Below are 12,966 nucleotides of genomic sequence, written 5' to 3'. Positions count from 1 at the left end.
AGACCCATATTTTGAATATGATTTTGAGTATTAAATACTTGAGGAAACAACTGTAGTGAAGTGAAGGCTGAGAGGGAGGAAGCTGCAGCTTTGTTGCAGGATAAGATGTTCAGCTACAGATCAGTTAAAGAATAGGTAAATGAGTTTGCTCCAATACTGGATTTGTATTTTGAAGACATTGGCAACATTGCTGTGATGCTAAGAACACTCTCTTACATACCTGGGTCCTGAGTGAACAGTGATTCTTAATTCTTCCATTATTACACTAGAGTTTTTATTTAAATCACATGGGAAGTTACTTTTTTAGTATTTTTTTTCTAGCAATAATATTTCACAATACTATTTCATTTGGGGAAAAAAAAAAAGGATAGTCTGTCAGAGGCTTAAAAAACCCCAAAGCCTAATGTGTCCTTCTTGAGTGTTTAAGTCCTAATCTAGACTTGTTTTTATTTTGGCAACTGGAACACCTTGTCATTGCTGTGGAGGGACAGAAAAACTCTACAGTTTAGTTCAGTCTGTCTGAAGGCTTAAATGAAAGAAAAGTGTGGGCTTTGAGTGTCTACACCCACATGCTTTTAATATTTTCAGAAGATTTCAGTCATAATACTAATGCTGTCTTAAAACTTATTTCTTCTAGTGGTGCTCACGTTCTTTTAGATGATGATACGGATTTAGGTTATGTGGAGGATGGTGCTCCATGTGGACCTCAGATGATGTGTCTGGACAAAAAGTGCCTGCCAATTCAGTCCTTGAACATAAGCAGCTGTCCCATTGGTTCCAATGGAAAAGTCTGTTCTGGTCATGGGGTGAGTCTGTATTGGGAGTGGGCAGCTCAGCTTCCCCAGCTCTCTCTGCTCTACCTGATCCTAACTCCTGAAAGTCTTCCTAAGACCTTTTGATCTGAAACTACAAATGTTGGATTTGGGGGAAGACTGACATTTTGTGATGCATAAAAAAATTTTAGGAAGGAAAGTTCTCAAATTGGTTTTGCAATCATATCCAAGGAGTTGGGTTTATTAGTAGCAAGAAAGACCTTTGACATTAGTTATTGGAAGGACTTTTGTAAGGTACTACCCATATTTCAAGCCACTTGCCATCTTTAATCAAACCTTTTCCTGCACACTAACACCTTTATAAAGTTGGTCTTGTGTTCAAAAATTAAAGTTCCAAGCTGTGGGTCCTCAGCAGAGAGATTGTTCTTAGACAGTTCCAAACCATTCCTGAACAGATCCAAAGCATATCACTTTGCTTTCAGGCACATTATATTCTGTTATTCTACCCATAAGTTCATTTGTCTGAGATGTTTTGATGAACAGATCACTGATTTAAATACCAATAAAACCTTTCTACTGTGGGATTCAGTGAGACAAATGCTGCCTAAAGGGCTAGACTTTTACAAGAAGGGGGTTATTTCTTGTTGTCTATACTTGAATATGAAAATTGGGTGTTTCAAGTGGAGGGTTCAAAATCAAGAAGAAAAACTTTAAAATTGGAAAGTAAAGTATCTAGGAGATTAGAAATTATCTCGGTACTTTTTGAGAGTGACATGAAGGGTGAGTGCACTTACCTATTCTGTTTCGGATTATTACAATTCCTAATTTTAAAAGGGTATTTCAGTTGATCAAACATGCCATAAAATGTGTTTATCTTCAACTTCTTTGGTAAGATTCTTCAGTGAGTGTTTCTTAAAAGCAGAGCATGATAGAAGTTGAATTAAAAAATCATATGTGCTACTGATTTTTCTACATTATGTTCCAGTGTCCAAAAGATATTAGCTATTTGTCTAATGATTGACTTAATTTCTAGTTCCATAATCAAAACTTCATTCTTTGTCTGTTTCTCGTGTCATGCTTTTTTCCACAGTAACCTCTTTTAGCAACACCATTCCATGTTCTTTTTCATATGGAAAGTTTGTAGCTATGAACTCTTGCTATTGATTTAGGATGGTTTAGGTTTTGTCCACTGGATAGGTTTTTCTTTATCTAATAAATATACTGCCAGTTTTAGAGTGCCAAGTCCTTTTTTAGAGGTCATTCAGGTAAATGTAAACTTGGGAAGAACTATTCCCTCTCTTTTAGAAGCCAGCCAAGCATTCCTCATTGCTGCTTAGGAAAAGTGCTGACAAAACCAATGAAAATGAATAGAATCTTTGTTCTACTTGGGAGCAAGCTGTAAATGAGAGGTTGAAAAGTGTAACCATGCCTTGAACCTTTTCAAAGGCAGATGTTTGTGTCCCTTCTGTGCATCCAGGCTCAAAGTCCAGATATTGGGCTGGTGAAGATCTAACTAGTCTAGCTAAATTGCTGTTATTTTTCACAAACTGTGCAGATGGGTAGTGCCAGTGATGATAGAACCAGTTCTCCTAGCATGTGAGAATATTAGGAGGGTTAAGGCAAACTTCCAGGTGTGTTAGGTCATTCCAAACACTCAGTGCTATTGTTGCAATGTATAAAAAAGAAAGTTTTATACAATGAATTAAATGTCTAATTACATATTAATAATATGCAATTAAAAACTAATTACTGTCAATTATTTTTTTCCCAGGTTTGTAGTAATGAAGCCACTTGCATTTGTAATTTCTCCTGGGCTGGGACAGACTGCAGCATTGATGATCCTGTCAGGGATACTGGTGGCAAGAAGGAGGAAGGACCCAAGGGTTTGTGTTTTGTTTCAGTTTTTATGTTCTTCTAAATATTTAAGATGTTTTTCTGTTGATACATGGTAGCAGAATTAGCATATACAAAGCAAATACTATTGTACAGCTGTGTTTACACCCAGACAGTAAAATTCTACTTCATGTAGAGGAAGTAGCTTTTTCTACTTTGAGAATTGATAAAACTTTTACTTTCCTAACATAAATTTGGGGAAGATTTCAACAGGTAATGTTTTTTTCTTTTGTCCCTTATTCTCTATTTTTTAATGATAGTTTTCATTGTGATTGGAATCTGACTTAGGATAGCTCTTATTTTTTATATGATAATTGAATATTTATATTTTACTAGAGATTTTCAGTTTTTCTTAGTCAACTAATTCTGCAAAAGAATATCTTTGGACTTGTGCTGTCCAGTTTTTTTCTATGTCTTTCCTCTCATCCGGGCACTGTTCAACATCAGACTATATTTATCCAGTCTTACGCATTTACAAAGTTCCCTATTCTAGGTTTTTCTGCTTCGTTTGCAAGGCAGATGGAGAAAAGAGAGAGTTGTTCAAAAATGTAGTCCTGAGGACTCAGACTATAATTGATTAGTCTAAAAGTATCAAGGTTTCAATGAAAGACAGGATGTTGGTATGCCCCTGGAATGGCTCTACATCTGTCTTTTTCTGTTACCCCTTAGCAGGATGGTTTCAGTAGATCTTTGCCAAGAACTGTTTGAAGAGATCATCTTGAAACAAGTTAGTGTTGTGAAAGAGGCTCTCTAGACCAGTCCAGATTTGTGTAGAGAATCTGTACAGGTGGTTCCTGGGCTCCCAATCCCAACAGTGTACAGTGTAGAGCTGCCTGGCTTGTACTCTGCCTTTCAAGCCACTTATCATTCCATTTCCTCTAAAAACCTTTCTGACAGTGGAATGCTGCTTAGAGTCTTAAAAAAGAAAAAAAAAACGAAAAAGAAATTATGGAGACCAACACTAGAGAGCTGTTCAATTCTTTGTGTGGATGAGGAAAGCATGATTTATGCTCTGACACTGAGAGCACATGAATTTTACTTTGTTCATTTCCAAATCTAGTAGATAAGAAATGATTCCCTCCTCTGTGTAAAGGTCTATAGGAAGGGTATCACAGAAGGTACACTTACCTTTGATAAATTGCTGTAAATCAGATTAACTCATCTAGTTCAAAATGGAAATACCTTTGTGAAAATTAATACATCAACATTGAAATATTCTGGGAGAAAGTCTTAAATGAACAGTATGTGCATGGATTTCTGCCAGCAGGTACAGGCAAAATTTAGACTGCATTTTTCAGTGGAGTCCTCTGCAAAATGGCAGACTGTGCTTTTGTTCGAGGTGGCTCAATGATCTCCAAAGATGGATTATTTTTCTTACGGTGTTGCAGTAATTTACTGATGTTGAATCACCTAGAAATGAATTTAGGAGACTGAACACTGATGTCTTTCTGTGTACTTATAGAGGAATTCCTTTGTGAGAAGATTTCAGAAGAGTACAGGAGTTTTCTTTGTTGTAACAACCCAACGTACTCAAGAGTAGCTTCCATTAAGTTTTTACCCTTATTACTCTCTGTCATATGCCAGTTTACAAGTCTGAGACAGAAACCAAAATACTTGTTTTTCCTTAGCCATAAGGTTAAATGAAGTGAAACCTTCATTATATGAAAATTCATCTAATAGGTTTATGATTTTTCATGCCAAAACTCCAAGCATTTTTCTTGCTATAATTAGAACATATATACTTAGGGAGTGTTGCTATTTATATTTGTATTGTTGTGATAATTGACAATGGTCTGCTATTCTGCTGCACTTTTCAGACTTTTCCATCATCCATCAATTGCTTTTTGGCTCCATTATCTATTTCAGGATAAAAAAAACCTGTGGTCCTTAATATGTTGCTATTAATATAAGACTCTTGAATTACTCTAAACTCAGCAACCTACTGTATCCTGTACTAGCAGATGTACACAGCATTTAGCAGTTTGGGAAGACAGAGTTCTTGCTGTTAGTTTTTGGTTACTGCAGAAAGTTTTAATTATTTTAGAGTGTGGGTTAGAAGTTTTGAAATCAATGGGACTCCATATGCACATGTGATTCTTCTTTGCAATTTAATTTGCAGAATTAGGCCTTTATTTGACTAGTGAAGTGGTGTTTGTTTATTTTAATATAGAACTTTTGTCTCAAGTGTGTGTGTGAGTGTTTGTGTGTGTGTGTGTATATTTATGAAACAGGAAAAAAATTCCCAAAATATTTTAAAAAACACTTCACTCAGCATGGAGTCTTTATCAAATCTTTGTCCCTAAATTCCCATTTGACAGGGAACTCAGCTGCTTGCTTGCGGTCTATTGTCACTCAATGAATCTATCAAACTTTTCTCTCTAACATAGGAGATGTACAGAATTTTTTCTTCAAAGGAGTTCCCTTAAGAATTAAAAATAAGGCCTAGATGTCTTGAGAAACTAGCTGAACATATCAAAATTTCTAGGGTGTTAACTGAAGCATATTTCTAGGGTAGGTTTTTGCTTTTGTGTTACCAGTTTTTAGGTCATATAGATAAACAGAGAGTCCTATTGATAAATGCGGTAACAAAGAGAAGTATTACTAATTAGTATAGGAATTAATTTAAAAGTTGGGGTTTTCTTTGCTTTTTCCTGAGGTGGAATTGTTTCCAAACAGTTTTCATTTTCTTAATTATACTATGGATACAGTAAGTTTCTGGTGATCAAAAAGTTTTCTTATTGGCAATTTATTAACATTTTGGCTGTTGAAAATATACAGTAGGTTGAGGATGTTCCCTTTTAGAGGAAATAATAGAATCACAAGCAAAAGGAAATTACAGGAAAAATTCTCATTGAACTATTTGCAGGCATTCAAAGAAAACCTAATAGAGCTCATTTCAGAATTTTTGAAGCTGTTACCTGGTAAACAAATGTTTGTGAGGAGATTTGAATTGCTTATCCAACAGTGGATTATATCATAAAGTATTCCTTTGAGGAATGATTTAATGTTTTCATTTCAGACATATATGTGATGATTTCCTGAAAAATTCTTCCCTTTTCCCTCCACACAGTGAGCATGGCCGCTAACAGGCTAATAGGTGCAGTGGCAGGGACCATTCTGGCCTTGGGGGTGATTTTTGGAGGCACAGGGTGGGGAATAGAGTAAGCACTTTTCTTAGTTTGAGTTCTCTGTCTGGTGCCTTAGTGTGTGAGGTAACCGTATGCACCTGAGCCCTCTGTGTTGCCCCTTAGCTTTGTCCTGTGGTGACTGTGTTTGTCTGTGATTTGACTGTGTCTGTGTCATGTGGTTTGCTCATGCAGTGTTGAACCTTCTCCTGTCTGGGATAATGTGGGGCATAAAACAATAAGTTTGTGAATTTTTACATTGTTGCCATAAAATTAAATGTCTAAATGTTTCCATTACACCAAATTACCAAAAAAAATTTTAAAAAAATTTCTTGATTATTTTGCAAAATAGACTGAGTAATGTGAACTGTTTCATTTCATACAGGGCTTTCAGTCTAACGATCAAGCTAGGCAGATGAAAACTGGTCATAGTCATACAGACAGGTAGTTTTACAGTAAAGCTTCTGAAGGTTCTGTTGCCAGGATCCATTACCTCAAGATAGCACAGTGCTGGAGTGTAGTATTCATGTGTAAAGAATATGTATGAGCAATTATTACTGTCTTTTCATAGTTCTAGGAAACGGTAATCCTAAGTGTTATCCAGCACCTCAATTTAACAATGGCTGTGATTTATGTAAATTTGTGTTCATATATGTATACACACATGAAAAGGCCCATGTAAGAGCTGTCTTCATTCTGCATTCACTCTGCAAACTACAGATGATATTGCTGCTATTTTGCTGCTCTGAGGTTTACAGCTTCTCCATGTTTCTAGTACCATATATGACATCGGGCACATGCCAGTGGCACCTCTCTGAAGGGGGACTCGTTAGCAGGACAGTCTGTGATTTCCAATCAGGCTGAGTGCAAAGGCATTCTCACACAGTTCTAGGCCAGTGAGGCAGTACTTTGTGTGTCTGAGTCTGCAGCCCTAGGAACTGGTCCATACATGAAACTGATCCAAGATTCTCAGATGAGTAGAGACCTTTGCTTTCACAGGGGACAATTATTAGAAAACAAATAGAAGGAAGAAGGTAATAGGTAATTTCATTGAGAAAGATCAGATCTGTGTCTTACTGGTAGCTTTTACAACTTTTTTGTTAAAAACTGGAGACTGTGAAAGTTGTAGAGGTTTGGGGGACAGATTATGGAGTAGAAAACCTACAAGTTTACCTACAATTTGAGGACCACTTGCCTTTTGCTTACATTCTGCCTTGTTCCCTTCTGTTTCTCTTCCCTCACCTGCTGTCTCAAGCCACTCAGCTGACCAGTGTCCCTGACCATTTCTTCTTGCTCCTGTATCCTTCTATACCAATGTCAGCTTTTCTTCATCTCTCCTCTGCTTTTATTGCTCACTATCACTCATTCTTTTTGTTTCTATTCATTCTTTTTTTCCTGCATCTCGTCAATATTCCTCTATTCTCTGGTTTCTTCAGGTATAAATGTGCATCCAAGGCAAGCCACTGCTACTTTTTGTTGGTTTATAGAAAGCACGCAGGGAATGCAAATTCCCTCTCTGTTCCTAATGCCCTTCAGGCCCTGCAGGGGACAGTGTGATCATCACAACCTGATGCCAGGACCTGTCCTTTCTCCTCCTTCACCACTTCGCTTGCAAATTGTAAATGTTTGTTCAAAGTGCTGAAATGACTTACTTAGTGCTTTATGAACTTACTTCAGGAATCATGGGGGACAAAGTAGTGCAGTAGGTTTTTTTTCTAGATTTCATACCAAAATGGACACTTAGGTTTGGTGACTTAAACCAGAGGATTTGGCTGGCAAAAAAAGACATCAGATCACCAGAGCTGTTACCTGCAGGACAGTCTGCAGTAAACTTGCCTTTTCTAATACTCACAGAGTTTCAAATGGTGTCTGTTAGTTCTTGTAGAATCTGATGATGATGAAGATTTAGGTGTTCTGCTTTAACACCTTCAGTAGGATTTGTATCTGGGTCCTAAAAGATGAACAGGGACGGTATGATAGCCATGCCAGAGCACTGTCCTTGCAGGAAAAGGAGGTGTGCCAGGCAGTTTCTGCAGGAGTTTCCTCCTGATAAATCTGTGTGTAGGTTATAGCAGTAGTGTGGTGGAAAGGACAAATGTGCCAAAGTGTTGCTTTTTGTGATAGTCTGGGTGGAAAATTATCCCATAGTATGGTGGTTATTAAAACCTTCCTCTTACTTCTGGTTTGTCAAGCATCTGAGTTCAGTGACTAGAGAGGCTTATTGACCTGAAACATAGGGATTTTTTTTTTTTTTTCATAAATGTCCCTTTACTGGTAGCAAAATTCTGGTTTATTAATAATACAATTTATTTGGTAATGCCTAATAAAACATAAGGCATAGATCCTTACAGTAAGGTATAACACATAAAATTAATCTGATTTTAAGTAGTTTTATGTGCACAGTCTGTCTTAAAATTACTTATTTGTGATCCTCTTAGATCTCTATATTTTGAAACTGGGATTCAACCTTTGGAGTACTCCAGTTTCATAAATAAGTGGTTGCTGTTTAGTCATATTACCTATTCTACAATCTTAATTTTTTTTATATTTACGCTTTTCTATTACCTGAACACAATTGTTTTGTATATTATCTTATTCTGTTTAAATTTATTGAATTATTTAATATTGATTTTCTTTATTGAAAGAATAAACTGCTATTTGGTGATTAGATGTGCACTATGAAATGGATACACATCCCATGGCCTTTAATACCAGCAATATAGTGAGAAGAGGGATATAAAAAGTGGTGATCTAATTTATTACTATGTTACTATCTATCAATTAATCTTGTACCTCTTTTGTGAAAAGATGGCATTATATGGCTAGAAAGAAAATGGCTTTAGAATTTTTCAAGGCTTATGAAATTTATTACAAGTAAATCACTTGCTGTGTTTTCAGTCTTTTGTTCTGTGAGATCATTTGATAAAATCCAGAGTAAACCATGGATAGATCTCAGTCAGATATGATAGCTCATTAGGCTGCTGTTGCAAGCAAGCTTTAATTGGAACTACAATGCCTGCAGGATGGCACTTACCTCCACCATGCTCAAGCCTGTTAATTTGAGCCAGGTGTGACTTAAAGGTAAGTCCAAATAAGATACATTCTTCCAAATTGTGCAAAATTACCTTTTGATTTTTGTTGTCAAATTTGTGCACTGTTCATCCGTAAAGCTTACTATATTTTTCTTCAGTCTTTTATTCATATTCCTGAATATTCTTTGTGTAGGAACTGTAGGAAGCAATTTTTAAAACTTGGTTCTCTTTTAGCTAATGATAATCTCCAGAAGCACTGATGTGAGAAATGTGTAGTGGAGGCAATAAAGTTAGGTGGCTGCAGTAAATTTTAAAACTTAGGGCAAGTGCTTATTGCAGTGTGTGGGGCTGGGCATGAGGTTTTGTGATACCGTCCTAACAGCTTAAAATTTTCAGTTGTTGCAGCTGCCCTTACTCTTTCTTTGCTGCTCTCTGGCTGCTCCTCTCTCTTCCTTATATTAGCTATGTGACAGTTTTCCAAACTCAGTTTCAGAATAATTAATTAGGAAATTGCAATTGCTGTGTAGAAGTGTTGGTTTGGGGAGAGTGGATAGGAGGTAAAAACTGCTTTGAAGGCTATTCCTGAATTTATAAATGGTTAAACAAAAAGTGTGTGATATGCTGCAGAAGAACAGTTGAGTTGCTTTCATTTTGCCTTGACTTCAGATGCAAAGTTTTACATCAAAGACTCCAATAGGAAGTTATTGTACAGAGCAAATGTTACTCGAGCCTATTGTCAGTTTTCCTCTGTCCTGTGTAAACAGAGCACTTAAGGGTCAATTATTAATATCTTATTTAAGTGTTCTCTTGCCCTCTTCAGAAAATTGCACGAGCACACTCTGTGCTGCTTCTTTTTGTTGCTCTTTTTTTCTGCTCTAACCTTCCCCACTTTGTTGTTCAGTAGCTTCTTGAGGATGATGAAGAGATGCTTTGATGTTTGGAAAGCTTAGTGGAAATAAACTTTTATTTCAACTTTTGGTCCTATTATATAATCCTTTGCTTTTGTCAAACAATTGTAAATTTAGCATTGATGTCATTGTAGGGAGGCTGAACGCTGATGAGTAAGTGGTGCTAGATGCTCTCAGTTTAAATTAAAATATCTACATCTTTCAGGAGCTCCATGAAGAAAGAGAGGGCTTTTTGGTTTTTTTATTTCTTTCTCATTTTCCGTAGTCTTAAAACATACAGCATTTATACTTTCCCTCTAAGGAATTATTCAAAACCTTCTTAGTGTCCTCAGCTGACTGTTCATGCAGCAGATGATGGAGTAAGTTACAATGGAATTCACTGTCTAAAACTAGGTTTTTATCTATGGTAGAAGTTAGCATAGCACAACACAGAGACCAACAGCTTTGTTCCTATTGTTAAAGAAAAATAAGTTAAGTTGGACTTGTTGAGTCTAGAGGCATCATCTTGTGTGCTGTCTATATTCCCTGAATTGCTTGACTACCCTTCAGATGCTTCATGTAATGTGGATGAAGTCATTGGTTCTTATGTCTGTCTTACCCTAATCCTTTACCACAGGTCCTAGTGCCACCAATCTTATAATAGGCTCCATCGCTGGTGCCATCCTGGTAGCAGCTATTGTCCTTGGGGGGACAGGATGGGGCTTTAAGTAAGCAATGGCGCATGTCTTCTCTTCGGTGGCTCTGGCATTTCTATTTCTTGCTTACATCACTAAATTTTGAGCTCCTGCTACAAGAGTTCCAAGTTAACCTCCCAAACGCTAACAAACTGCTTTAAACAAGAAAAGAAATTACACATGCAGTAAACAACCAGAGGAAATGGATTTGAAAAGAGCAAATGTTATCAGGGTGCAAAGCTGAATAACAATAAAATAATTAGATGAATTAATGAAAATAAATAACACTTAAGGAACAAGGTCTTTTTTCACCCCCAGTCAGTAGCATTGTTCTCAGAAGCTGATTACATTGGTTTAAAAGCCCCCAAAAGATACATGTCTCATTTTGAATGGAGTAATACTTTGAAACTGCTTAACTTTTTGACAACGAGAGATGTCCTGTAAATGGTCCGTGGTGGAAGGAGCAGAGTAGTTTTCTGGAACAACTGTGTTAACATAGTTGACTCAGGAATAGCAGACCTAACTTATCTGTGGTTAGTGGGACTTTTTAAATTATTGTTATTGATACATAATTTTAAAAAACAATAATTCAGGTTTAGAGAGACCATTTTGAAATCTTGAGCTGTTTCCTGAAAGATGTATTTCTCTCCCAATTCTAGTGTGATGCGTTCTGTAACTCTGAGGACTAACACTTTAGTCATTGCACTTGGGACTGTTAAAGCAAGCAGTTTTGTATAAAGGTACTTAATTCCTACCCTTGTTGTAGCGTCCATTCTGCCTACATGCATGGTCTGTATTTGGTAAAAAAAGATCTCCCTTTAGAATCAATGTTTATATGCTAAGATATCATGGAAGTGATTAAGTAGAAGTGATTTCTTATGGCATTTAAAATTGCTGTTTCTTTTCAATAACATGAATCAAGGATAAGCCATGATACAACAATAAGCTATAATTCTTCAAGGAGAATAAGTAGTAGTAATAATAATAATGATAATAATTCGAAGAAAATTTTCTATTGCCTCTATTCATATTTCATGTCAGAGTTGAGAAGAAAAAAAATATTCCCTCATTGATTAAGGGAGTTATCAAAGTAAAATCTAGTGATAAGGTCATATTTATCTTGAAATTCACTTTCAAAGGTCACCAGAAAATGTTTTACTTCTAGTTTATACTCTTATCATTTCAGCTGGCCTTAATTAAATATGCAGATAGAAGTAAAATATTTTAAAATCTCTTTCAGGCCTGCTGAAAGCAGCAAATCAGACTTTGCCCTTTCTGCTGGATAAGGCAATTACTCCCTGTTGCACTGCCTGTCACTCTTAGTGTTCTCAGAAAGACTCAGCACCTGCCATATTAATTTTTCCCTCAGTGCTTGTTCAGAGGGTGCCCATGGGAATTGACCAAGCTCAATTCTGTTGGGGAAAAAAAAGACAGCTTACCCTTTTGGATGAGTTTTCTACCGTAAGAGACATTTGTCCATTACTTAGACTTAGCAGAAACGGTGTGCATCCCTAGATGATAGATTTGTATTGCAGAAGGTAGTTTGCTGAAAACAAAATACAAGTCATGAAAATATAAAATAATTAGTCAGTTCTTCCTCTGAGTCTTTTCAAGCTTTCTTGTGCCCTGGCCACTTTTGCCATCAGCACTGCAGCCCCTGCCTCCAACAGACACAGAGCTTGAGAACTTCCATGAAACAGAGGAGTAGGGCAATCCCTCCTGTCTAAAACAATACAGGATTGTAATTGATTATTCCTTCTTTGTGTTTCACACCTCTCAAACTGCTCTCACAAGTGGTCAGCTTTGCGCCCTGGTGTCATTTGTTTGCCCAAAGAGAGAAGCTCGTTATCCCTATAGAGGATCTGCACTGGAAATGCCTCCTGAAGCTCTTACTCTCATACAACAGTACATTCTGTAGCAGAACCTCAAATACACTGGCCTGGCCTAGCTCACAGCTTGAAGTGCATGTTTCTTCTGGGGGTCAGAGGGGAACAGAAGAGGCTTTTCAGCTTGTACACAAAGAGGGCAAGCACTTGGAGACCCCCGATACTGGCTTCAAATAGATCTGGAGGGACAGATGAGGATAATAAAGGGATTTTAACTTTTCCTTTTTTTAAGCAAGTGATATATTTAGTCTCTGCAACTATGAGAGAAGGTAGCTAATGCTTTACAAACTGGGAGATGTGATTTCTGTTTCACAGGTTATCAGATGTTCATATGAACATACGGTACTGTGGTGTCAAGTCCATATCAAACGTAAGCTGCAACTAAGCAAACTTTGTTCATGAACTGAGGTGGGAGGGGTGGGGGTTGGAGGGGAAGTGTAAAAGAAAGCTTGATGCAAGTTCAGAGAAACAAAGTAAAAACAGCTCAACAAACAACTTCCCATTTCAAGAATTAATCCAAGGTTAATTTTCAATCAAGTTAATGTGTGGGCAGAATAGGAAAGAAAATGTTAACTGACAATTTTACAGAATATAGAATCTCATTAGACATTTCAGGTGGCTTAAAGGCTGTGGGTAGAAACCTTGTAAAGAAGTAGATTTTACTCAGTTGAGCCT

At 36.9% G+C, this 12,966-nt stretch overlaps 2 protein-coding genes across 4 annotated transcripts in view; one reads left to right on the top strand and one right to left on the bottom strand.

The window, feature by feature from the left end:
• Positions 1-12,966, bottom strand: part of DYTN (dystrotelin) — an 82,953-nt gene that overhangs the window by 16,441 nt on the left and 53,546 nt on the right. The gene's annotated exons all lie outside the window — the stretch shown is intronic.
• The window catches only part of ADAM23 (ADAM metallopeptidase domain 23), a 68,692-nt gene that overhangs the window by 51,121 nt on the left and 4,605 nt on the right, over positions 1-12,966 (top strand). Inside the window, exons 23-26 of the mRNA XM_033064391.2 lie at positions 638-806; positions 2,545-2,656; positions 10,348-10,438; positions 12,607-12,661. Coding sequence (XP_032920282.1) covers positions 638-806; positions 2,545-2,656; positions 10,348-10,438; positions 12,607-12,661 — 427 coding nt within the window. The remainder of the gene's footprint in view (positions 1-637; positions 807-2,544; positions 2,657-10,347; positions 10,439-12,606; positions 12,662-12,966) is intronic.

This window comes from Catharus ustulatus, chromosome 7 (assembly GCF_009819885.2).
Source record: "Catharus ustulatus isolate bCatUst1 chromosome 7, bCatUst1.pri.v2, whole genome shotgun sequence".
Lineage (NCBI taxonomy): Eukaryota > Metazoa > Chordata > Aves > Passeriformes > Turdidae > Catharus > Catharus ustulatus.
The sequence above is the reverse complement of the archived record's forward strand: the minus strand, read 5'-3'. Positions and strand labels throughout refer to the sequence as shown.